Genomic DNA, 26,870 nt, shown 5'->3' with positions numbered 1-26,870 from the left:
GAAGCTTCCTACAATTGTCTTAGTTTACCAGTGACTGTACACACATTGCCCTTCTGCAACTCTCGACAATTCAGTCTTTCATGCTTTAAACAAAATGTTTAGCCTGGGTTTATCTACAGTTTTCAAAAGAATTAAGCAAGATTGTTTACGAAGTCAGTGATTTACATAAAAAAAAAAAAAAAAATACTTCGGTACGCTATCTCAAATCAAAGTGCCCATCCTCTGCTACGTCACTGAAGCCGACCCCTCAGTTATCTCGAAGCTTTTGTTCAAATAATTTGGGTTCAGCGACCTTAAAGTAATAGTGATATTCCTTGGTCTCGCTTTCAGTTTTCAGTCTTGCAATAAAAATAAACAATAACGCAAGGTAGATTCGTCTGTGGTAAAATAAAACACTTTTTCAAATAGCTTCCTAGTTATGCGCAAGGCTTTAAAATTACTTTTGAATGATAAGAACAAGATAGAGCGTGCCAATACCAATTGCGTGTGAGTATATTTTTCATCACTGAAGCCGACCCTTCAGTTATCTCGGTTCTTTTGTTCAAATAGTCTGGGTTCAGCTACCTTAAAGTAATAGTGATATTCCTTGTTGTCGCTTTCGGTTTTTAGTTTTGTAACAAAAATAAACAATAACGCAGGGTAGATTCTTCTGTGTTAAAATAAAATCAGTTTTTCTGTGTTCAAATAAAACACTTTTTCAAATAGCTTCCTAGTGATGCACAAGGCTTTAAAGTTACTTTTGAGTGATAAGAACAAGATAGAGCATGCCAATCCCAATTGCGCGTGTGTTTTCGTTCGGCTACTTGTTTTATCAGCTCGTCAGGGACATATCCATAGCATTTTTTAACACTTTTATTTCTGATCCACTTCAACAGCATTAACGGAATTAAATAAATATCATCTAAACATCAAGTCTTTGGCTTTTAAAGATTTCATTCTCTCCTTTTAGTGACAGAAAGCAAAGGAATATTGTCTCTAATTTTTCCAGGCTTTTTCCATCGATCTGAGACACAAGGCTTTAAAGTTACCTTTGACTTAATAAAAAGAAGATAGGGCGTGCCAATCCTTATTGCGTATGAATATGTTTTCATTTCGCTACTTGTTTAATCGGCTTACAATTTAAAAATTGTTCGGGAATATGGTAATGTCAATCAACTTGTCAACAATCAGTGATCTGACCAATCAGAGGTTGCACTAGAATCTAGTGCACAGCGGGTTCCCTGGAACGGCGGCATAAAACCTTTGTCTACAGGCTACGCCGCGCCCTTCCTCCCCCCAGTCCCCCCTCGGCCAGCTCCCCTCTCGGCACAGTTTCCCCCCGGCTCGTTTCGCTCGTGGTGTTTTCTTTTCGTCATATCCCCTACTGTAGCCTGTTCACAGGCTAAAAAAAATTAACAAGAATTCAAAACAAAAAACAAAAAAAAAAAAACAACAACAACAACAAAAAAAAAAAAAAACATAAAAACGAACGTTACAGAACAGTTTCATTTTCCACTTTTAAAGATGTTAGAAGCATGATGACCATTGCTTTGCTCGAGGAACCGAAATGTAAAACTAACAAAAAAAAAAAAAAAAAAGAAAACACTTAATCGGTAGAAGGTCAGATCATACAGCTACCTCCAATTGTTTAGTTCTCTTCACCAAAAGTGAGGAGGAGGAGGACCGATCAGAATATTACAGTTCCTAGGTGTTACAAATGACACCTGCATCCTCGCCATGGTGACAGCCAACGTTTCCCCAGCCGGAATGACTGCAATCAAGCAGTGAAGCCTCTCCCCCTCCACATTTAAGGCCATTATCCAACCAGATAGGGTCAGATCCCTGACCGTATCGTGCACAGCATTCAGCGGAAGAGGCACTAGGGAAACCAAGCTGACGACACACCACGTGAGCATCATTGATATCCCACTCATCATCACACACTGTGCCCCAGATTCCTTTGTAGAAAACCTCAACCCGGCCGTAGTTAGCTCCTCCATTCGCTAAACGGATGGGAAGGCACTCAACACTGGCATCTCTGCTGTGAGTGCAGTCATGGTTTCCCCATCCACGGTGTCTGCAGTCGTAAAGATGAGACTCGCTTCCTGAACAGGCTACATCATCCATCCAAATGGGACCGGATCCCTGACCGTGATAGGCGCCTCGGAAAGCTCGTGTAGCATTGGGGAAACCAAGCTGTCTGCAAACCACGTAAGCATCATTTATATCCCAGGCATTATCGCAAATAGTGCCCCACCGATTATCGTAGAATATTTCCACTCTACCAGCGGCTAATGAATTACCACTCAAACGAAGGCTGCCTGTTGTGATAGCTAAAACGGAAACATAAGAAAAACATATTAAGTAAATATCACAGAATAATGAGGCATAACCTTTCCGTTGTTGTCGTTGTTGTTTTACTTTTTATTTTGATTCTTTTTCTGCGCATGTGTAAGATCAAAGAGAGATGACATTTTTATTCCTTGAATTTACCAATTTGAAGTTTTGAGAAACGTTTGGCCAAAAGTAAAAAGTAAAAAAAGTGATGTTAATGGTTGAAAAATGCTTTAAGATGCCAAGTAATTAGCGAAGAATTGCATGGTTATTTTTGTTAAATCACCGATTGCCGAATCGTAAAATGCTCAAGCAAAACTCACTCTTGAGAGACATAATTTGAGAAATACAGTCTAATTTCAAATGCATTTAAAAACACAGAAATAGTACGTCATTATCTAGTAAAAAAAGGACTTTATATTTGCCTTCTTTAGATTTTAAATTTTCCAAGCGCTTCCAGTTTGGACGCCATGACGTTAAACGGTTGCTGCCTAATCAACAAACGTATGATGTCATAAAATGTAAAATGGTGGCATGTGTCGTGTAATTAAATTGAAAGTCAAAAGTGGATGGTAACCATATCTAACCTAAGCACACTCAAATGTTCTCTTCTTTTTTTCAACTAAGCTTTGGAATTCAGATAACCTCGGTTATTGTACTGTATGATTTTATCGTAGTGTACAATTTTCTTTTCATATATTATATTGAATTGTAATTTTCTTTTCTTTTTTTTCTGCTTTTGAAAGTCTAGCTTGGTGTACTTTTTTGTGTTTGTTTGTTTGTCTTTTTTTAATTTTTTTTTCTATTTTATTTACTTATTTATTTATTTTTTTTTTTTTGCTCCAACCCGTCTCGATTAGCTTCGGCTCTTTCCGGTGGGAACTGTACGGTACTTCAACTCTTTGTTTATATTATAATAAATGAATAAATTTAGACATTATTTCAAACTTTCACGTCAACTTGTTGCAAGAGTAGTGATTTTACAGTATTCGTCACCGATATGCGTGTGTGCTTTTGTTTGTTTGTGTTTTATTTATTTATTTATTTATTTATTTATTCATTTATTTACTTTTAAGGGATACGGATAGATTCAGTCTTAACTTTGATTCGTGTATCAAAGTCACGCCGTACAAAAGCTTTATTTGAAACCCGCGGGTTTACCTAAAACCCGTAATGTGTTGTACACGATACCACAAGCTTTCATGCACATCGTGTATAAATAAAGGCAACCTACCTACCTACCTACCTACCTACCTATCAACTCTTCTCAAGACTCACAGTCTTTGCATGATAATATAAAAAGTCTTGAAACAAGTCGGTAACTTAGATTTCATTTAAAAAAAGCTTCGAATTGGCACCGACCCTGGATAGAAAGCGGGCAAAGTTATTTATTCATTTATTAACTCTTCCGTCGGTCCGTCCGTCCGTTCGTTTGTCCATTCATTCATTCATTCGTTCCTTTGCTTGCCCACTCACTCACTCACTCACTCGCTCCTGGTTCTGTCATGCCTGCTGGCATACATTCCTACGTTCAGTCATGTATGCATGTATTCATTTATCCACCTTTTTACAAAAGAGTGTCGAGCTGCCGGTACAAAGGAAACGATGGCCTTTTTTGAAATGCAGTAAGAACTTAAGGAGCCTGTGAACGATTTCCCATAATTTAGATATCGCAATAGCAGGAAGTAGATAAAAAAAATATATATATATTTCATATCCTCTAATTCCAGATACCTTGGAAGCAGTAGATCTGTTGATTTTGATTAAGAAGTAATAAGTCTAAATATTTTAAGCCCCGTCCCCACTTATATGACCAGAAAAATTTTTGAGCCATAATATACGTTAGTCACAATATTATGACACGTGTGAAGATTTGTTTCCATCGTGAATGCGTTAATTTGACTACGTACTGTACCTGGCAAAATATAGCCTGCGAACAGCAGACGTATTTCCGGTCGTACCTCCGAAAAATAACGTTGCGATATCGAGCTCCGAAACGATTTCCATGACGTCAATAGTTCTTCAACAATCAGAATTCGGCTCCTCTGTTTGTGGAGCTAACATGCGTGGGCTTTACGTGGGGATCTCGATGTCCGCGAGAAAAAAAAAATGGCGGAAGACTGGGAGAGTTCACTAGACCACGCGTTTGCCAAAGTATGGGACATCTTCGGCTCTGACTCCTGTCATGTTTCCATAGGTTTCGCATAAATAAACTTTTTCCTAGAGCGGTTTAACTCACTAATACGGGGATAAATAAATGTTGTTGGTTTCCAAAATTAACTGCATATTAAACTGGAATGATTAAACAAATGTTTTCTGACGTAAAATAATATGGTTATCAAATGGTCCTTGATTACGCATCTGTCACTTCTCAAACGCATATATGAATTCACAAAGACACAAAAATAAACAAAAGCTTTTCCAACAAAACATTTTATTGAAATAAACAATACGTTTGCTATTAGAGGCAAAAACCTTTCAGTTTTTTGCGTGCGTGCAAACACGCATGTAAAATTTGAAGACACTCCGTGTTTGTTTAAAGCGATCACTCGCAGTAAATTCGGGCACGTTTGTTATGAAAATTATAGAAGTTACAGAATTCTGGTTCAAATCATCACTTAAACCATTTGTTAAAAGCAAATCAACATCGGAAAACATCATTTACCGTGTTGTCGCCATTGTCCTGGTCTTACAAAGTCCGTTTGAAGCCCGAGGTTCGGTTTTAATTTTTGAGTCGGTTTTGTTGAATCTTTCGATAATTTTTTGATACGGAGAGGTCCGTTATTTTCAAACTTCTGCTTGATAGCATCGACGATCTGGTTGATTTTTTTTAAGGCCTTGCTGGAGGCATTCAACATGTTATAACAATAGGTTCTCGCTGCCAACGTAAACAGACAAATCGACTCCAAGTGAGCGATGAATTAACGCACCAATCTCCAGTTCACTCTTGCCAAAGATCTTCACTTTCTCCTTCAGACTGGAAATTTTATCCTTACACAAAAAACAATCTCCTTTGGCCGAGGTAACTTTTTTCGGCGTTTCCGCGCTCATGGCTACTTATGCCGCTTCTGAAGCAGTTGTCGGTCCTCGCGATTTCGCGCGTGTTATCAATAACATCTTTCTATCACTCAATTTCATTGGTCGAGTAAAGAAGAAAAGAAATGGCGTCACGGAAATAGTTTCGGAGCTCGAGATCACAGACGTTATTTTTTGGAGGTACGACCGGAAATACGTCTGCTGTTCGCATGCTAGTCAAAATACCATCAATCGTACACATCTCTCTCCCCAAGCTCTTCCGAAAGAACAAAAATCTCATACTCTCAAGGCAATAAGCATACGACAAGTTACACAGAAAAAGAAAAAAACAAAAAGCCGGGAATTAAAGGAAAGTCTTTTCTGATTTACGAATTCCGTGCATTTGATTTAATTTAAAAATACATAGATAGGTGTCGTTCTGATGTGTTTTAAATTTTCACGCTTTAAAGGGACTGCTTTAGAGTACCAACACCATAGGCTTAACTGCAGCAATTGAAATCTTAGGCAAACTTTTGAAAATTTCACTTTTAAAAACTTTACTGATATTATAATTCTTCCAAGTACTATAAAAACTGTTTCCCAAGTGACTTTAACCTCCGTTGAAATTTTCATGTCGAACTTTCATTTTGTGTGTATGTGTCTTATTGCGGATTCCGGATTTCTTGTTTTAGGTAAACCCGGCACCGGCTGGGAGCAATGTGACACGCGACAATACAGATTTTTGAACATTTTTCTTTCTCTCACTGACTGTAACGAGGAAATGGGTCTGTAACCTCCAGATTTTAAAAGAAAAATCTTTGACGCTTACGTGGATATCTAATTTACGTGGAATGGTTGGGATTTTCTTTCGTAAACGGGCGCCTTTGTGTTGCCGTTCGAAAATATTTTACGAGTGTAAAGTATTAATGAGTCAAATGAGTCAATGAGTCATGAGTCATGAGACATGAGTCAATGAGTCAATGAGTCAGGTCTGAAAAAAGAAATTCTGTAGAAACAATAAAATTATGCGTTATGTTTACTTATTTTGTCTAGTTGTTTTATACATACATACATACATACATACATACATACATACATACATACATACATACATACATACATACATACATACATACATACATACATACATACATACATACATACATACATACATACATGCATGCATGCATGCATGCATGCATGCATGCATACATACATACATACATACATACATACATACATACATACATACATACATACTTTATTGGCTCGTCCCCACGGGGCGTTTTTTATTGCTGCCTGCACAAGGCAGCTAGTTCCCTTTTAAATCTCGACCTGGGCTGTTCGTTAGCAGTTCCCAGGCCCTGCCGCGAAAAATATGGCGGCCTAAATGTTATAAATGCTGCGAACGAAAGTCTTTAATTCCCTTTGAACACAGCGCTTAAAGTGAATTGAGTTAAACCTGTTATGGAGTTTCCCAGCGCTCAAAGACTCAAATCTGTGAACAGTCGTTCTTTGACATTCGGTGTATTGATGATTTGGCCCGGTTTGAAGTAGAAAATCGGTCGCTCGGAGTGCCAAAGAAAATTCTTTCGCACACTTATCGGTAAGTTACTGACTAGTTTGTCACGCTGGTGTAAATGAAAAGGGGAAACCCTAACCGTAAATCACTCTTTTCACCCTTCCCACTTATCCCCCACGCCACTGCTTTGTCGTATCTAGTCTAAGTAGTTTTATCTACTTTTGTCCTCCATTTACCGAAAGCATGTCTTACCAGATGGACAAGGATTTCACTCACCTCACGCTTCGCTGATTGGTCCGCCATTTTGGGTTGGAACTCAGCAGGTCCGATCTTTATAAAAAAACCGCTGAACCGACCTGTTGACTCATTGACTCATGACTCATGACTCATGACTCATGACTCATGACTCATGACTCATTGACTCATTTGACTCATAAAACATCCGTTCTAATATTTTACAAGGCGTTTTTGAGAAATATTTATAGGGCAGAGAGTCTGGGCCTAGGACTGAAACACGCATGCTCAGGGTGGGCTGCTACCGCTTATTCGAAAACTACATTAAATGTGGCGCATTTTAATGTAAAATTCATGAGGGTTTGTTGAAGTTTGGTTTCATAAAATGGTCGTTTTCATTTTTCAAGAAAAGAAAAATTAAAAAGAATATACATTTAATTCATTTTTTATTTATCAGCTTTCAAAAAGAATAAAATTAAAAAAGCATTGAACATTCACTTTCAGTTTTCATTTTTAACTTTCGCAAAAACTGAATGACCTTAATATAAGCTAATATATACGCATTATTTTGGTAAAATTGCTTACATTTTCAGACCTAAAATTCAACTAAAAGCAAAGGCAGGCCCAATTGCAACCGAGTCCAAAGGCGTTCTTTATTTCCGAGTGTTTTCTGTATGAAATCAACACCCGATGGTAAACGCCAGGTCTTAAACCCAGGATTACTTAGCAGGCAAGCACACAGGCCGTTTTTGCAATGAATCTTGCTAATGTTGAGAAACTGCACCATACCTCTGTAAAATGCTTTGAATCCTCGATCGTAACCTGAACCATCCGATGTAAATTGCAAATAAAGTTTGTTAGAAGAACTCACGATGGGGGAAGGGAGAGAGCGTCCACTAAATCGACCAATCAGAGGAGAGGACGATGACCCGCCATCGTAGATAGTTAAGTAGTCGGCGGATGAATGCGTCCTAAAACTTGCAAATTGGAGTTGCAGCAATGTGTTTGAAGACAAAGTCCATCGACAATCAGCATTATTTTGGTAGGAGGTGCCATCGCGTGTCTGTATTACACCTTTTGTGTTGGTCAAATGCACCAGTGGATTACGTTCAGTACAGGAAGTGGTAGCTGTCACCAAAGGTGCTGTAAAGAAAGAGCAGTGTTGTAATTATGGCTTAATCTAAGATCGATAGCTTTTTACATTAAAAAAAAAACATCCTCTCGCGATCCCCCACCCCCCCCCCCCCCCTGTCACTTCCTCTCTATCCCCCACCCTTCTCCCGCCACCTCCAAAAATAGACCAAAACAAAACAAAAAGCTATCATCTTATCACGAGTAAGTTGCGCAAGCGCCTGGTCATGGGAAAGCGCTACCAGGCTAAGAGTAAGTAATCTACAAATTAGCTAACAGTACAAGAACAAATCTTACGTTTTATGAAAATAGCTTCAGAAGGCACAAATGTGAATCAAATCCTGTCTGTCTCTACCTTTGCCACAAAAATATTTAATACTGCTGAGCGTTAAGTGACATCGCGAAACAAAGAAATTGTGACTCATGGTTAATGACCTTTTAGCCTGGCTTATTTTTCTGATGGTGAAAGTCAAAAGTAATTGAATTGCGTCAGCAAAACCAAATAGTATACAACAATAATTTGGTGTTATTCAAGTTATATTAAGGAAGGAATTTCCTTTCTAAAACGGTTTGCGTTGAAGAACTAAGAATAGTAATAGCACAGAGTTAAAATACGCTGGAAAACGTACCTTCGCAGTTACGTTTGCCGTCGCCTATATGGCCAATACATTTACAGGCATACGAACCAGGGACGTTGATACAACTGGCCTTTGCATGGCAGGAGTATGATCCCACCTGGCACTCGTCCACATCTGTTAAAGAAAATTTATAAGAGATTCATTTATTTCGATTCAATATAGTTTGTTAAAAATGCAAGGAATTTACATTCTTGAGTGATTGGAAATGCACGTTATAATACACACGAAGAAAGCATTCGATAATGAATTCTTGACATTTAATTATTAAGTTGTTTACTTGTTGTTATTTACTTTTTGGTTTGTCTTTTCTTCTTCTTCTTCTTCTTCTTCTTCTTCTTCTTCTTCTTCTTCTTATTATTATTATAATAATAATTATTATTATTATGTCATTCTTTTGTTTTTATTCTGTTTTCGTAGGGTTGCGTCAGAGTTAAGAGGCTCAATGAGCTGTTTTGAAAAGAGTAAGACTGATGTGTGCGATGGAATTACAAACCTGTGCAATTGTTTCCATACAGACGATATCCAGAATGGCACCGACAGCTGTAAGAACCATCATTGTTCACACAAGTGGCATTGACTGGACAGTTGTGGGAAAATCCTTGGCACTCATTGTAATCTGAAGCGATAAAATGTCACATACAATGTTTAGACAGAAAACTCGTCAAATGTGAATCCGGTGTGTGACGAGTCTCCTGTCTCAATTTATACGTCTAACTTTCCCGGCCAAACCGACGAAAAATTTAGACGAGAAACTCGTCAGCGACGAAAATCCGTCCTAAATTCCTATTAGACGTGACAATCGCCACGGGATTTCTGTGTGTCCTACGATTTAAAACTGGACTGAGAGATCCCCCAAGTGCTTCTGGGATAGAAAATCCAACATGGCGTCGAAGCTGAATTTCACATTACTCGGAAAACTAACACGGTTAACCGTCCTTAAATTCATACTAGTCGGGTTTTTGTGAGACGAAATTCCGTCCGAGACGAGTTTTCCGTCTTCTAATACGAATTCAACAAATCACTTCAAATTTAGTGGCTGTTTTCAAGCATTTTTTTTAGGGTTCTCTTCTTTTTTGCAGGGCCCTTATTGATATCAGCATTTTATGCTAAAGAGGTCACCCTGGTTAAATAACATTTATTATTATTATTATTATTCTTCTTCTTCTTCTTCTTCTTCTTCTTCTTCTTCTTCTTCTTCTTCTTCTTCTTATTATTATTATTATTATTGCTTAGTGGTAAAAAAGTCCAACCAGTTATCTGGGAGGTATGAGTTCGATTATCGGTGAGGGCTCAGAATTTGATTTTTCAGATTAAGACTGTCACCGCGGCATTTTATGCCTCTTTTTACTATTATTACGGCGTAATGAAATAATTAAAAAAAATACACAAATGGTTTAAAAATGAATCCAGGTCTGCCGGGCTGGAACTTAAAAGTCCTAGGTTTTATTTTTTAACACCAAATGAGCTACACTGCTCAGTCCTGGCTTTCAGTGTAGGCCTAGCGACTGATAAATGCCATTATTTTTTTCTGTTCTTGGATACGAATAATAACTTCGTAGGCAATCGTTTTGTGTTTAAATTTTTCCAGCCGATTTTTTATGAGACTATTTAGCCTTACCTTTTTTGCAAGTGAACTTGTGACAGTCCGAACAATTGACATCGTTCCATTTGTACTCATGGCCACGAAGTAAGCCTAGAGTGTGAACACAATCTTCATCGCGAAAGTTGTTTGGTTGTTTGTTTGCCCAGTAATGGAAATCAAAAGGTGTTCCATCACTCCAAACAAAGGTTCCTTCAGCGTTGATGTCAGACAGACCCAGCCAGGCTTGTTCCCCGCTGTGCAGGTTTTGAACGTACACATTTTCTTCTTGGTTGTGAATGCTGGGAAGATTAGCTCCCAATGTTGAACATTTTCCCTGGCTGTTACTCCAAGAATCACAGGAAGAGACTTTGCTGTAGCAGTATCCCTTAAAATAGCTCCAGCTATCGGGACATACGTCTGTGAAAAAGATGTAAATTTACATGTGTTTCTGCAATGGAAGCCTACCTCTTATTTTTTCAGTTAAATTGGGTAGCTTGGAGGCTTCTTGCATTGTAATTGCCATGATTCAAGAAGATTATCTCAAGCTTTTAGACTGTAATCGGTTGCTTTGGTAAACACTCTTTCTTTATTTACTAATAGCTGTAAAGCTCTAGCCATATTAATTCATTGATGGAATCGGGGAGAAGCAAATATATTACATCCATTGTGAAGATTCCAGTTTCTTTCCCAATATGCACAATCGCAGTTCAGTTACTTTCAGGACTTGTACAAACTACTGGGAAATGCTATTTACCTGATAATACTGCGTATGACACAGTCAAAGGATCAAAGCGTTGTACAAACAGCTCCTTGAGGCAAATCCTAAATCCAGAGTTGCTGATAAACTTCAAAAGAAGACACAACCTCAGTATTTTCTTCGGCTGACCAAGAAAGCACAGGAACAAGCCCTTAACCCCCACCCATGCACCCCTTTTCCCCGCCCCACCATCCTCGCTTCCCAAAGGAAAAACTCTCCTAGGAACAAATTGCATTTTTTTCGGCTCCAGCAAAAGTTCATATAGAAACGATAATATACAGCAGATAATTAAATGGGGTTTTAGTTCTTTCGAAGGAGGGAGAATGATGCAGCACTGAAAAAGTGAAAAAAGACCATTTAAACTAACATGCTATGAATAAGAATGGAAAAAAGAGAACACTGGAACATGTAGCCCAAGAAATATCAAGAATGAAGTACAACCGACTTGCTGTAAAGCTCAAACATAACGACGGACACTAAGGGAACTTCTCCAAGGCCTTAGCCTAGTTTTCTTAGATATTAAATACTAAGTATGTTGGTATAGATAGGATTAAAAGTGTTCTTTAATATGTTTGTTTATGGAGGCATTTTATTTTTGTCTGTACTTACCTCAATCCAGGTTACAATCCCGTTACATTCTGGTACGGCATTTCCTCCACTAGTTGAATGTTTTGCTGATAGTAGCACTGTCGGATATTTGGTGTAACTCCGAATAAAATTCACATCCTAAAACGCACAAATAGTTCTGATTAGTCTCGTTTACTTATACTGCAAGATATGTGCCATTATTCACCTGGGCCATACATTGTGCAGAAAAAAAAAACTGAGACCTATTAATTACGGAACAGATTAAGTTTATGACTAATTGAAAGCCTTAAATGCAATTTTACGTACATGCATGTGGTCTTACGATATTTTTATATGTCTGGCACACGACCGATTAAGATGATTCAAATCCTGGAGTGTGATGGGCAACCTGAGCGGACAAGCTAATTGTTGCCTGCTCGTGGTTACCCGTTGCCCCGGCGTTCTTTCTGCATAGCAGGTTTAGTGTTAGCTAACAATTCAAGCTTTTCTTGTTCTTTTCAGGCAAACATGCATTAAAGCATTCGAAATTTTATCAATATTTTCCTAAAGAAAAGGAAAAGGGAGAAAAAGACACGAAGTCATCTTGATACAGGTTTTTTGGCTCCTCTGATAGTGCCGTCGATCGGTGAGTTGACCTCAATTCTCACTATTACAGAGATTATATAGAGTTTTCTAACTTGTATATCCTACTCCAATTTCTGCTGCGTTTTACAAAGCCACGATCGCCTTAATTATGAAAGTTGACCAAAAAAAATGTTTACAGGGTGAGACAATTCCCTTCAACATGCTATAAAGTGTTTTGAGGTATCTGCCTTGGTCTTTGGAAGTGAAACAGTGTGGTGGAGAGTGGGTCAATTGCGTTTCAGTTCCATCTTCAAATGATAACGTTTCTAGGTTCTGTGTTATACGTACTTTACAAAAGGCAAAGTTATGATTCTTGGAAGGCAATTTCCTGTTTTGGAAGCTGACATCATTATGCTCTGAAAACAGCGGCCTATGTAACGTCTTAAACGCCAGCCAATTCTGAAACAAAATAAAATAAAGAACGTCCATTAAAATATGCCTATGGCTCAACCCTGCGCAGAAAATAGAAAATATCAGTAACAACAAATAATTTTTAGTGCCATCAACCTGTAGCTCTAATATAGCTATTTGAGGCACCAACTAAATAACGCAATAAAACCAAAAATGTAAAAATCGACAAAAACACACAACAATACAAACTATGCCTGTAAAATTCAACTGTTAATTTAAAGTTACATAAAACACATTCTATTCTACATTGACCATCTATAAGATCAGATAAGTTCATTTTCCTAATGTTCATTTTAAAGCTATTCAGCTCACATAGCAATCTTATGTTTGTCGGTAATTTCCTCCATAAAAAGGGCCTATATATTTCATTCAATGTTTACCATATATAGGTAACAGTGTTGTATCTAGGAATTGTGAAATCTAAATTAAACCACGCAAGCTATACTCGACAAGTTGTAATAATACTCAATCGCGTACTTGAGGTCAAATCCAAAGGTAACTAGAGTCGAGATTGCAAGAACAGTGTTCAAATTGGAATATAGAATAGGGTCTAGAAGCACAAAATGGGAAGAGATTTGAAATAAGATCAGATGGACGTCACTAAAGCGTTTAAATGAAGACAAGAGAGAATTGGATTAGATAATAATAAAGGTTAGAGAAATTAGATGACGTGACGTGATGTGACGTGACGTGACGTGACATGGCGTGACATGGTGATGATGGGTTCAGGGCAACAAGAGAAGTAATATGACACGGGATAAAAAGTCAAAAACAGAAACGGAAAGTATGGATCGTGCTGTGGTAATTTATCTGTATAATATAGACATCATTAACATTTACTCACCACAGAGATGTCGTCATGAACTCCTGCAAAGTTTTGAAGTTCCCGGATACAAATCTTAAACGAACTGGCCGAGACGTCTTCGAGCCATACAGTGGCTGCATCATGTTTCAAACTGGATCTTTGGTGCTCCGCCGTTACGAATATTGTTGGCGAGGCAAAAAACTTCCCCTGCAAAGTATAAAGATAACAGTTGAGCAAGCATTATTGTTTACAATACGGATAAATGAAGGAATTCGTAACGGTTGAGAAAAAAGCATTATTTTTATTTTTCAAATAATGATTTTCAAATGGTTTTTGCTTCATACTCCATGAGCATGTTGACTGAAATTCACTTCTAAAGTATAACGCAGAGCAGAGAAATTTGGTGATCTATAAGGCGCTTGGTAAGAAACTGAATCTTACCTGCAGGATCAGAAATAAAATTGTATTTTATTTCTCAAGATAAACGGAAACGTACTATTAGGAGCACGGGGCCTTCTTCTAGGCTACCGCTGGGACAGAAATGACACAAAAGCGGTACACTCACGTTTGGCAAGGTTACCGCCTGACAACTGGTCCCTGTCCACCAACGAGAAAACGTTTCCTCTCCAGCCACTCCACCAGAGGGGGCACCCTGGTAAGCGACCCAGTCGACGGTAGCAAAATTATCTGTAGGGTAGTCATTCCTTCCTGCTCGAGTTACACAGGCGGTAAACTGAGTGCTATTAATGCTTTCAACCCACGGTGTGGTGGCCTCATGCACAAACGCTGCATCAGAGTAGTTTACATGGTTCACGGTGAGCTGTATGAAAATTTTTTGGTGAGGGTAAAATATGAACGGTTCAAAAGGAATGGTTTCACACTGATCTTCTGCCCAGGATGGATGGTTTTGAAACGTGTGTCTTCCTTTCTGTAGAGGAAAGCCTGCAAGTACAAATGAATATAGATCCATTGGGAAAAAAAAACATTAAATTTCACTGTTGGGGCAAGCGAACAATTATTGCGACACGAACAAACATATATAAATAAGATTGTTTCTTCTTAACTTTAAGATCTTGCTATTAAATTTCAGGTGTGACATCTCAATCGCAAGTCTTAATTAATAAAGAACAACACCAAATAATGGCGTTTGAATGTTAAACTGAATAAGCATACCGGTGCAGCTTCCGGGATGATATTCTGTGTAGTTTCCACGTGTTTCGCAGATCTCTCTCTTCAATAAACACAGGTTTCTGAAAGTACGGCCGTTAGAAGCGCACATCTGCTCTTGGTATGATGGACAGCTGCTTTCACATACGCAGGCAAATTGTTGTGGAGACGAAGCCTCGCAGTGACTGTAATATTTGCAGCTGGCGTTATTACAGGGATCAAGATCTTAAAAAGAATATAACAGAAATTAGACTTATGACTTATAGGGACCTTTCACCGTTAAGATGTATATGCTGATGTCCGATCTCACCCTTACACTTGAGTAATGTAAACTGCTTTTGAATATGTATATAGAAAATTCGGTATATAATACCATTACAATTACCGTGAAGGGACAATTAGGTAGTAGATTTAGTAATCGTTTCATGATAGGAAGAGAAAAGTATACTAAGATTACACCGGACTTTTCGGATTTTGCAACTGTAAAAGCTATGGAAATGAGGCTTATAGGATAGATAGGACGACCCTACCGCCCCACCCCCCCCCCCCCCCCCCTTTCCGCTGTTCCCGGTCTACATAGAGTTAAACTCGATTTCTTATTTTACTTTTAAATGGCACTACTTTAAGTGATAAAATCGTTCCTCGTGTCGTTTTTTAATAAGAATGCATTTGTGTTGGTAACTTTCTCTTTTTAATTTTTTTTAAAGCTAGACAAAAATTAGACCTCGTTTTTTTACAATTACCTCCAATAACCATGTAATCCACGGCAACACTGCTTCTCTGACCATCATATCCAGCATAATCTTTGATGCACACACGAAAATGGGTCTTAGTAACTTCCTGCAACACATATGACCATGCGTAAGTGATCTCAATGATGTGAATTGCATGTAGCAGTATAAATAGAATCACTCTACCATTGTAACGAAAATAGTGAATATAATTTTTTTCTTTTTGCTTTGTGAATGTTACAGTAAATGATACTCGAACGTCAAACACGATATTCAACTAAACTTTAATGTTTTTTTTTTCTTTTTTTTTTTTCTACTAAAGTTTTTAAGGGTTTATCATCGAATTTATTGCAGGCTGTGCTAGTTTTCCTTGAGAGATACTCCATGCATATAATGGCATTTATGGAAAGGCTTCAGCCAAAGCGGGGTCATTTTTTTATTTCTCATATCACGCAGAAACATTTTCTACAGATGACAACAAATTTGTTAGCGGGAACTCCAACGTAAAGATTACGCTAGCCGGAAGAAGAAAAAAAGGCAATCTTTGAGTAACATCTTTTACCTATAGCTAAAGTGTAGTTTTTTTTTTTTTGGCAGTTTGTATTTTGTTTCCCTTTGTTTATTTATTTATTTATTTATTTATTTATTTTTTGCTTGTTTTGTTTTCTTTGTTTGTTGATTTTTTTTTTGGTTTGTTTGTTTTGGCTTTGTTTGGTGTAGTGTAGATATATGAAAAAAAGGTTATGGGCAGAAACTGCCTGAGGAACCTTCTAGTATGAAATTTTATTGAGCGTTTCCCAGGTTTTTGCGCTGCCAGTTGCGGACTCATTAACTGACATGTACTATAATTCTTTATCAGATAAATTAATGGAAAAATTATTGTGTCAATCATATTTTTTGCCTATTTTTTTCTCATTCAGCTTCATAAAATGAGTATAGATATAAATGAAATTCTTCCTTAATTTTTTTATTCTTATTCACGTTTTTGCGGAGTCATGTGTTAAAAGATGTAGTAAAAGGATGCCTTACCTCCACCCAACTGGTCAATGGATCCTTCCCTAAGCATGCTCTTTTGGAGTTGTTTTGGCATTCATTGATAACAGTTGTGAGGACCACTGGTGCCATGTAAAACACTTTTGTAAAGTTGATAGTCTGCAAAAAAAATGCAAAATTGTTCAAATGGAAAGTTAGTTAAACACTTAGGTTTCGCAGGTTTCTTGGAATGAAGAAAATTGTATTACAATGTTGCTCTGCTTACTATAACTTCACAAAAGACGAAAGAGTAACAGCATGCTGAAATAAAGAAATAAACTTTTTGCTGATATGTAATTTTGAAACTAAAATGGATAGACCCTTTTAAAAATAGCATATAAAGCAACAGCTTTCGCTAGATTGAAGTCGTTTTTCAGGGACCAACTAAATTTTTAAAAAAAGTTAATCACACTTATCATGATGACATACTTTACACAGAGCGTAATTGTCAGCAGCAGTTGGAATCTCGTATTCAGAAAAATGAACCTTTGATGACTCTTTGGCATCCCACGACGATGGAAAATGTTCATATGCCATCCAGTTCTAAAAAAGACATAAATGGTGGTACATTAACAGTTAAACATACATAGAATGATAAAGAATAGCCTGGAAACATTTATAGTGGTTTGTTTTCAAAGATCTCCCAATTCGACAACTTAATTAAACCCTATCTAAACCGCGTTTTTGTTGTCTTCTGGGGCCGGGAGGCCTCCATATCTTTGACAGCGTTAAAGTTATGCCAAAAAAAAAAAAAAAAAAAAAACTTGAAGGGTAAATAGGACGTCCGAGAATATCTCTCAGAGGTTGGAAAGTGGTGACGCCATATGGCATGAGAATTGCATCATAATTTGGAACATGCGGCCATCTTGGATTTCCGCTCTTCCCAGAAACTTTCTGAAGGACACCAACTTGATCAACACCAACGGAATAACACTTAAACAGTTAAAAACATAAAAGGTAATGAACGAGGGTTGATAGCTGTCGATTTTAAACAAGAATATTAGAATTTCTGAAAAAGCTGCTTGTCAAAAGTTTGTGGCCGTGGCAACATCAAATTTAGTAAACATTTACTTGTCACACAAAATTGTGCATAACTGGAGACAAAAAAAATAATTTCTAAAAAAAATCGCCAAGTTTGGTAACGCTTGCTCACATAGTTAAAAAAAAGTTATAAAAGTGCAAGGTCCGCTCACAACCTTCCCACTCTTGATAACTCCAATTTAATTATAAAATGTTAGCATACCACTTTAAGATTACTGTGAGGTCCATCAAATGTTCTTGATTCTCGTAGGCAGACTTCAAACTGTCCTCTGGAGATACTTTCTATCCAAACATCCATTGCATCTTTCCTTTGATCAAGAGTTCCATGCTGAACAGTAACATGAACTTTAGGTGTCGTTGAAAAGGCCTGTGAGAGAAAAAATGCAATAAATGATTTTGAAATAATGATATTTTAGGTTTATTTTAAATCGAGGTTGACCAAAAAAGTAGAAGGTTTTTTTTTTTATGAAATATATCTTTCATCCGCAGTTCAGAATGCATCTTTCATATGTTTACATTCATATGTCTCTATCAGCCACTATAATTTCGGTAGTTTTTGACTAAAAACGATTACAGATGCTCATGCAAGTTCAAACCAGAAGTGAAATTGCCTCAATTCAAGAAACTAGCATTGGGAATATGGTGTGTCGCACGGGAAAGTGGCTTCTGAAGACCTGTTCGGATCTGCAAATGGCAATTCAAAAAGCCACCGCCTACCTAAGGGAAATTTAAGAGAGCAAGATTAAGAGGCAACTGATTAATTTGAGCCTATTACTTTGAAGTCACCAAGTCTCACTTTAATATCTCTGAAACCAAACAACGAAAATCGAAATCATAATAACATACAGCAATTAAAAACAGGATCTCACCTGAGAAAACGCCACCTGGTTGCATTTTGTCCCAGTTGTAAACAGAGTAAATCTCGTTTCGCCATGTTGAACGCCCGACTGAGATCCTTGAAAAGCGAACCAATCGATGGTGGTGTTGCCACGGGAGTTCTGACCGCCTATCACAACACACGCCTTGAAACGCCTGATTGTGATCCCTTCAACCCACACAAGAGCAGAATCGTGGACTTGGGATGATTCGTTGCCTTGATTAACTGAGGCAAACACTCGAACGGGAATTCCACTGGAAAAACTGCTGCCAAGTGAAGCATATTCGCAATGGTAAGCATCGTTGTCCACTGGTTGGACGTCAATTTTCCCTCTCTCAGCTCCTATTACATAAAACACAGAAGGCTTTCTGAACCAAACTATTTTCCAAGCTCTATCAGTCCATTAAGGCTAGCAATAGTAGTTGACTGTCGGTCGTGATTGATTGGCACGAGAAATGTTACATAATTTAACAATTTACAAAACAAACAAACTACCGAGTTGTACAAGGAAGGCGTTTGATGTTCTATGTTGTTTTCTTTCGATTTTGCTGTATGTCCTCAACCTTCCACACGCCTTTGAAATACTTAAAAAAATATTTACCGTTTGGATTGAAGTATAGTAGAATTCTGAAAGTAACGCCTTCACACTCGAAAGTAACGTTAATTTTTATCTTCTTATTGAACTCCGAAAGTAATAATGCCTCACAAATGCTGTAAGAATACGTGACATTTTGAGTCACGCAATAACTGTCACGTAATAACTGAACGTTACAAGGACTGAACAAGAAAAATAAAAACTGTCTAAAATAAACCCAAAGTAAAATAAGATAGGCATAAATTATGTGCCAGAAAAAAATTTTAAAACTATTCCGACATTTTTTGTATTTATTTTTATGTCAATCCCATCAGATAACATTTTCAAGTGTCACGCATTGCCAGCGAACACACCGTTCACCCTTTTGTTATAAATTATGTGTACTGGACTGTATTTCCTGGTTAAGATCTATGCAAAGTTCTTGCCTTAGTTGATCATTAGTTAGATTTTTTCCCTTTTAAACTAAAAACTAAGTTCCGCATGCAATAAATCTGTCGCGTGGTTTAAACACTCAGTCTGGTTCTGGTTGCCTTGACGGCTGAGAGACCCGTAGTGTTGGATAAATCCTTTACCTGCCCTCTCTTTGAAGACGGTGAATGGCGGATAAAAACTAATTTCTTGAATATTGATTTCAGGGGCTTGTAATCTGTTAGCACAGATGAGGTCGTCTCTCTCGGGGCCAGGTACTGGTCGAACCTTTAACGTCGACCGAATCTGTTTCTTTTCCATCGCCGCGTAAACCTTGTTCTGTCGTCAAAACAGTCCCCGGAAAAATGCAAATTAACAGCAATATTGCCGCGATGGTTCACTGGACTCAATGATAGCAGGAAATTGCGAGAGGTACTTTAATGCTGCTTGCTTCCTTCCATCTGGTGCTACATCTTGTGCATTCGAGGACAACAGGTAGTAATCTCGTAGTTACCGGCTGCTGACATATTTATGTCGGTATTGTCGGTTTTCACTGTCACGCCATTGAAAAAAAAAATCAAAACTATTCCATAAATGAAGCCAAGAAATTGACATGGTATAGAGGATAAATAAATATGGCATCTGTCCAAGTCTCAGGTCTGTGCGGCATTCCGTACTCGAGTTATTTGACAAAATGTTCCACATAAGTTTATAGAGCTTAGTGTGGAGACGCCATGTTTGTGTCCCTCTGAGGGGCACAAATATGGCGGCCGGAAATAGGAAAAAACATCTGGAGTTCACTTTTGCAAGAAAAGAGGTTTGTTTGGCCTTGTGAATTTTCGAATGTTTAGATTAATATTTCTCCTCAAACTTAAATTGTTTAGAATGCTAAAAATCACCCGAAGAGTCATTTTTAAGATACGGAAAAGCTCTGTCACGGCCGTCCTCCTGATGTCACGCACGATGGAAACTTGGAAATTGAAACTGCTCTATTTTCAAAAGGAAGCACGACATCGAGCTAAGAAATTGTGAACAGGTATATTTTTAGGTAATCTTTCCTTGAATGAAGGTAAAAATTTGGTAGGCCTCCCAGTTTTGAATTCTAGAATTTGGTGACGTCACGTGAAAACCAAGAATTGCTTAGAAAATAGAAACTGCAAAGGGGGGTTGATCAACTTTGTAGCTAGCAATTTTCATCTGGTTAGAGCGAGTGCATGGCTGAAAAACCTACTCATACTGAAAACGCGATAGCTCTTGGAGACGCTAATAAAGTCTTTGTTGTAACCCGTTTGAAGATTTCCTTCTTGTCAGTGTTATATAATATCACTGAAGCTGGAGAACTTAGAGTCACGCAACGACAGTCACATAAGAAGTGCATGTCGTAACACTTTTTTACTGAAAGTCCGTGGATGAGACCCTGAATCCAACGGGTCGTATTTAAAATGATTTGTTTCAGTGGCAGTGTATATTTTCTCTTTAATGAAGCTCTTACGTTTGAGCCTGTGGATAGAAAGCTAAATAAACTTATAAGTAAAATTAAAGTCTCCTCCTGCCCTTAAACACTACTGTCTATCGTTCAGTACAGTATAACGTGTTTACATAGAGACCGCGGGTGATATTTTAAAGTTTGACTAATCGTATAACAACTCCATTCCTGAGTCCCATTTAGTGATACTTCCGTGCAGTACCTGTTAATTTGCTGTACAAAGTGCTTCGAACTTTTGAGTCTCGATGAAATGCATTGTTAACTGTGACCAACCCAATACCAAAAAGCTATTGAGGAATAAATTTATTGTGGTCAATAAAACGCCAAAAACCTGGTGCTAACTTTTGAGTCTTGGAAGAAATACTCCAAGACTATATTTATACGGTATTTCCTGATAAACTCCTCCGGACGTGCAGTTTGTGGTGTTCTCGGTCTAAATGATTGTACGCACGAACAGTGTGGATAAACAGGGCGTATTTGCAACACTCGAGGATTCAGTGTCGTATCTTGCAGTCAAAATATTTAGGTTGGGGCCATTAACAGTTTTAAAAAGCATTAAAGCAGGTCACTGACTTAAATAACAAAACTACTCCAAGACCCCATACTCTGCTATTGTAAGTATTGGCACCGACCTTCCCGTTGTCTCGGAGTTCTTGGCAAAAAAGTTTGGGTTCAGTGACCTTAATTTGTCACAGCTAAAAGATGGCATTCCTTGCTGTCACTTTCGGTTTTCAGTCTTGTAAAAATAAACAACAACGCAGTGTACGTGCAGTCTAGATTCTCAATGGAATGGTTACCTGTGACTAACCCAATACCAAAAAGCTATTGAGGAATAAATTTACTGGGGTTAATAAACGGCTAAAATGCTGGTTCTAACTTTTGAGTCTTGGAAGAAATACTCGAAGACTTTATTTAAACGGGATTTAATTCACCGATTAATTCATCAGACGTGCAGTTTATGGTGTTCTCGGTCTAATTGATCGAACAAACAAACATTGGATAAACAGAGCGTTTTTGTAACACTTGACAATTCAGTGTTGTATGTTTCATTCAAAATATTTAGGTTGGGTCCATCAACAGTTTCAAAAAGCATTAAAGCAGGATTTTTACGAGGTCGTTGACTTAAATAACAAAAATACTTCAGCGCAATATCTCTAATCAAGCCCCCACACTGCTATTGTAAGTATTGCAACCGACCTTCTCGTTGAATCGGAGGTCTTGTCAAAAAAGTTTGGGTTCGGCGATCTTAATTTGTCACAGCTAAAATATGGCATTTCTTGATGTCACTTTCGGTTTTCATTCTTGTAAAAATAAACAACAACGCAGTGTACGTGCAGTCTAGATTCTTTTATGTTAACAAAACCAGTTCTAAAACACTTTTTTTCGAATAGCTCCCTCGAGCTGAAGCACAAGGTCTTAAAATTACTGTAGACTGATAAAAAAAAAAAAAAAAAAGACGAAATAGAACCTTTTGTTTCAGGGTCATCCACTTTCAACGGTTTCATCCTCTGTTGCGTGACTAAAGCCGACCCTTCAGTCAGAACTCGGAGCTTTTGTTCAAATAATTTGGATTCAGCGACCTTAAAGTGATAGTGGTATTCCTTGGTGTCGTTTTCAGTCTTGAGATAAAAAAAAAAAAAATAACAACAACAACAACAACGCAGAGTACGCAATTTAGTTTTTCTTTTTATGTTAACAAAATCAGTTCTGAAACCTTTTTTTAAATAGCTCCCTCGAACTGAGGCACAAGGCTTTAACGTTACTTTTGACTGCCGAAAACAAGATATAGAACGTGCCAATCCCAATTGCGTAAGGCGTATTTTCATTTCGCGGCTTGTTTAATCTGCTTAACGTCAAAAAAAAAATTCTTCATCAAATTTTTCCGGACATGTCTGATAAGCACAAAACACTTTTGTTACTGGCTGACCCACTTTCGACTGAATTCAAATATCACGGACAAACAAGACTATCGTGGTCTTTCCCGGTATGGTGACACAAAGCAAAAATTGTCCCCTTTTTATTTTAATTTTTTTCCAGATGTTTTTATTTTCTTATAAACGCCTAAAAACCTGGTGCTAACTTTTAAGTCTTGGAAGAAATACTCTAAGATTATATTTATACGGGATATTCCCGATAAATTAATCAGACGTGCAGTTTGTGGTGTTCTCGGTCTAAATGACTGTGCTCACGTACATTGGATAAACAGGGCGTTTTAGCAACACTCGACAATTCAGTGTTGTTTTATCTTTCAGTCGATATATTTAGGTTGGGTACATTAACCGTTTTTAAAAGCGTTAAAGCAGGATTTTTACGAGGGCCTTGACTTAAATAACAAAAAGAAACTTCAGCACATTATCTCAAATCAAGACCACATACTCTGCTATTGTAAGTATTGCAGCCGACCTTCCCGTTGTCTCGGATTTCTTGTCAAAAAAGTTTGGGTTCAGTGGCCTTATTTGTCACAGCTAAAAGATGGCATTCCTTGCTGTCACTTTCGGTTTTCAGTCTTGTAAAAATAAACAACAACGCAAGGTACCTGCAGTCTAGATTCTTGTATGTTAACAAAATCAGTTCTAAAACTCTTTTTTTTTAATAGCTCCCTTGAGCTGAAGCACAAGGCTTTAAAATTACTGTAAACTGATAAAAAAAAAATCTGAAATAGAACAAAATTGTTGTTTCAGGGTCATCAACTTTCAACGGTTTCATCCTCTGTTGCGTGACTAAAACCGACCCTTTTGTTCAAATAATTTGGATTCAGCGACCTTAAAGTAAAAGGTGATATATCTTGATATCGCCTCGTGTCGTTTTCAGTCTTGTGATACAAAAAAAAAAAATATATAACAACAGAAGCAACGCAGAGTACGCAATCTAGATTCCGTTTATGTTAACAAAATCAGTTGTAAAACCTCTTTTCAAATAGCTCCCTCGATCTGAGGCACAAGGCTTAAACGTTTTTTTTTTTTTTTTTGACTGACGAAAACAAGATATAGAACGTGCCAATCCCAATTGCGTGGAGCGTATTTTCATTTCGCGACTTGTTTAATCTGCTTACCGGGAATTAAAAATTCTTCATCGAATTTTTCCGGACATGTCTTATTAGCACAAAACACTTTTGTTACTGGCTGACCCACTTTCGACTGAATTCAAATATCATCGACAAACAAGATTCCCGTCTCTCCCGGTATGGTGACAGAAAGCAAAAATTGTCCCTTTTTATTTTAATTTTTTCTAGATTTTTTTGTTTTGTTTTTGTTTTTTCATCTTATGGAACTGCTCATTTCCAAAGTGGTCGATGTTCAACAGAAAATGGCTCGCACGATTGACTTTGCTAACCAATCACAGAGCATAGTGAAGCAAAACCAAAGCACACTGGAAATTACTATTGACACTCGAATGAAAACCGCTCTATGAGGATAATTGCCACCTTGGTACTGCCAGCCAAAAGAATAAAAATCAAAACAACGCGAAAGAAGCGAAACTTAATATACTAAAGAAATGTGTGATAGAAGACACTTAGCTCATAATTCTACTTTACATCATTTCACAATGACGATAACTTTTTAGATTATGTATATACAGTGTAATAATTAAATTTAACTATTTTTAAAATTATTTTTCACCCTGCTTCTCCTTGCTAATTTTTTTTTATTATTTTTAAAGGCCACAAAAGAAAACTACTGGGTCACCAGTTATTGTGTTTAAACCCAATAAATATGTTATTGTTTTTATAAAGTGTTTTGCTAAAATAAGTTCGACACAATAGGTTTTCGATACCAACAAACTATCAGTTGTTATTTTGATAACCCTAACAAGTCAGTAAGATGCTAATCTTCCTTCCACTTGACAACCTAATGGGTACCACCAGTGGACGAGTCTAATTAATGGCTTTTTTAGTAGGAAACCGTTCTATGCTTAAGTGAAGCGTATGTGTTTTTATTTACTTTAAGATGTTGTTCGTGCATTGGATCATGGAAGGAGAGTGAAACCAAAACCGTCTAAACGGTCTTTTGTTTTCTTTCTTCTCTCTGATATTAGTAGTTGAATAAAAAGCCTTGACCGATACACAATTTGCACATTTCAAAGTGATGTTTTGATTGTTTTCATTGTTCTGTGAATGTTAGCTTTAAAATACTACTGGGTGCTCTGACTTTTGCTCTCTTTTCAGCAAAGAAATGGTAAGAAATCGAGTTACACATATTTTACATACATTGCCGAGAAAATAGATAGACAGCTACTGAAGCAGCAATATAGTGTTTTAAAATTTGAGCAGAATTCAAAGCCAAACTTTCGAGTTCGACTTTCTTGTTCAAAAAAATTACAGGAATGTTGCTTAAGCAGCAAGAACAACGCCTAGCTTTGAAAAACATACAGCTTTATACAACTTTATATAAAATTAAGTATATAACAATTAACGGAAATCTAATTACCTTCAACACCTTGGAAGCATAACAGGCAAAAGCTAACCAACAGAGGAGGCAGACTTCCTTGACTCAATCCCATGATTTGGATGTCTTGGAGTGATTATCACTTCTAAAAGTGAGACTCCTATCTGGCAGGCGATATATATTTTTTCCAAAGCGAAAAATGCAGTGTATCAGATAACAGGTAACATCTATTTTTTTAACTTCATATTACTTAACCATGTTTTGATAATCCTACAACCTGCCTAATAGTATAAAGGTTCCAAAAACGCCGCCAACATTGTTTTACGCGACATTTGAAGATTTGACACCATCCCTATATAGAAGTATTTTCTCAACAATCAACAGTCAATGATTTTGGTAAATAGCGATTGACGCCAGCCAAATCCATCCTTATAAGAAAGTATTTCAATTCCCTTTACGAAATTCACAAAAAAGCCTTTATTCTTTTGAAGGAAAAAAAGCGTTCCTTTGTGCGAGGCGTGTTATGGAGTTTAATTCGGGACAAAAAACGGGATACGTCAAATTCGGGTGTTGATGAGGAATACAAACACAAAACGAAAGGTGGAATGCATTATAATTTCTTTGCAAAAGCTGGACGTGAATCGTAGAAATGGGATTCATAAATAGCACATTTCTCCCTCATCCCGAGTCCCCAATACCTCCAAAGAGAGATCGGTGAACGAATGGAAATCTGGTGAGAAGCTAGATAAAAAGACCCATCTTTAATCTCGTTGTTTTTCCATGTTCTAACAATATGTTGTTTTGCAAGAACATGAAAGATCAAGAAAAGGTATTCCATGACTTGTTTTGTCAATACAGTTCCCTACTGATGGAGGTTAGTGACCTTGGTTAAACAAACCAATCTGTATTCTGCTTTGTTGTTTGAACCTTTTATCTTTTAATAACAAAAATAATTCCACAATTTATTCACGCAAACTCCCTTCCAGTGATAGGGGAAGTTTTAACAGTTTAAATACAGAAAAAGAACTGCGCTCCTTTGTTTCCGTATCCGCTTCTTGAATTGGTGTTATCTTTAAGTTATTTCAATGCCGAGAGGCAACTTGCAGCGAACCATGCGTGTAGGTATTATACTCTTATCTTCCTACCGGAAAGGCTTACATAACAGTATCTACGTAATTTTTGTCACTGAATTTTCCACAATGCAAAAACTTGTTCTTGCACGTACCCTTTAAAAAGGCCGAAACCTAAGAAAGCTTACTCCAGGAAGCAATCCTCTAACTCTTACAGTTGTGATAGTTAAACGCTGAGACAACAAACATAGTTGGTTCTACTTTTTTTTCTCTTGAATATACCAAAAGCCATAAAAAATTGAAATATTTTAAATTCTTAGACTTCTTAGATGCTTTAACGTTTGCAAAAATTTGTGTCATGACGTGAAGATTTTGCTGGCTTTTAATCTCAATTTCTACGATCTCTCCTGTTTGAGAGATGAAAATTTAACACATTTTTCTTTCGAACAGGTTAAGTA

At 37.3% G+C, this 26,870-nt stretch overlaps 1 protein-coding gene across 3 annotated transcripts; it reads right to left on the bottom strand.

The window, feature by feature from the left end:
- Positions 1–1,443: 1,443 nt before the first annotated feature.
- Positions 1,444–25,488, bottom strand: LOC146485294 (uncharacterized). 3 transcript variants are annotated; one of them, XM_085103641.1, is made up of 17 exons: positions 25,385–25,488; positions 18,461–18,810; positions 17,794–17,958; positions 16,980–17,093; positions 16,548–16,670; positions 15,531–15,627; positions 14,794–15,012; positions 14,186–14,562; positions 13,660–13,827; positions 12,693–12,803; positions 11,802–11,918; positions 11,190–11,280; positions 10,472–10,852; positions 9,347–9,469; positions 8,845–8,967; positions 7,874–8,227; positions 1,444–2,312 (listed from the first exon to the last, which is right to left on the bottom strand). In XM_085103641.1, exons 1-17 carry the CDS (start codon positions 25,455–25,457, stop codon positions 1,684–1,686), a joined length of 3,615 nt encoding a protein of 1,204 aa, XP_084959767.1. In that variant the 5' UTR covers positions 25,458–25,488; the 3' UTR covers positions 1,444–1,683. The 3 variants fall into 3 exon arrangements, with proteins under 3 accessions (XP_084959767.1, XP_084959769.1, XP_084959768.1); XM_085103643.1 differs by lacking the exon at positions 10,472–10,852 and having other exon boundaries at positions 1,446–2,312; XM_085103642.1 differs by lacking the exon at positions 11,802–11,918 and having other exon boundaries at positions 1,446–2,312.
- Between the last annotated feature and the right edge of the window lie 1,382 nt (positions 25,489–26,870).

The sequence above is a fragment of the Pavona decussata genome, unplaced genomic scaffold, assembly GCF_977016875.1.
Source record: "Pavona decussata unplaced genomic scaffold, jaPavDecu1.1 SCAFFOLD_27, whole genome shotgun sequence".
Lineage (NCBI taxonomy): Eukaryota > Metazoa > Cnidaria > Anthozoa > Scleractinia > Agariciidae > Pavona > Pavona decussata.
This window is presented reverse-complemented; position numbering and strand designations above follow the sequence as displayed.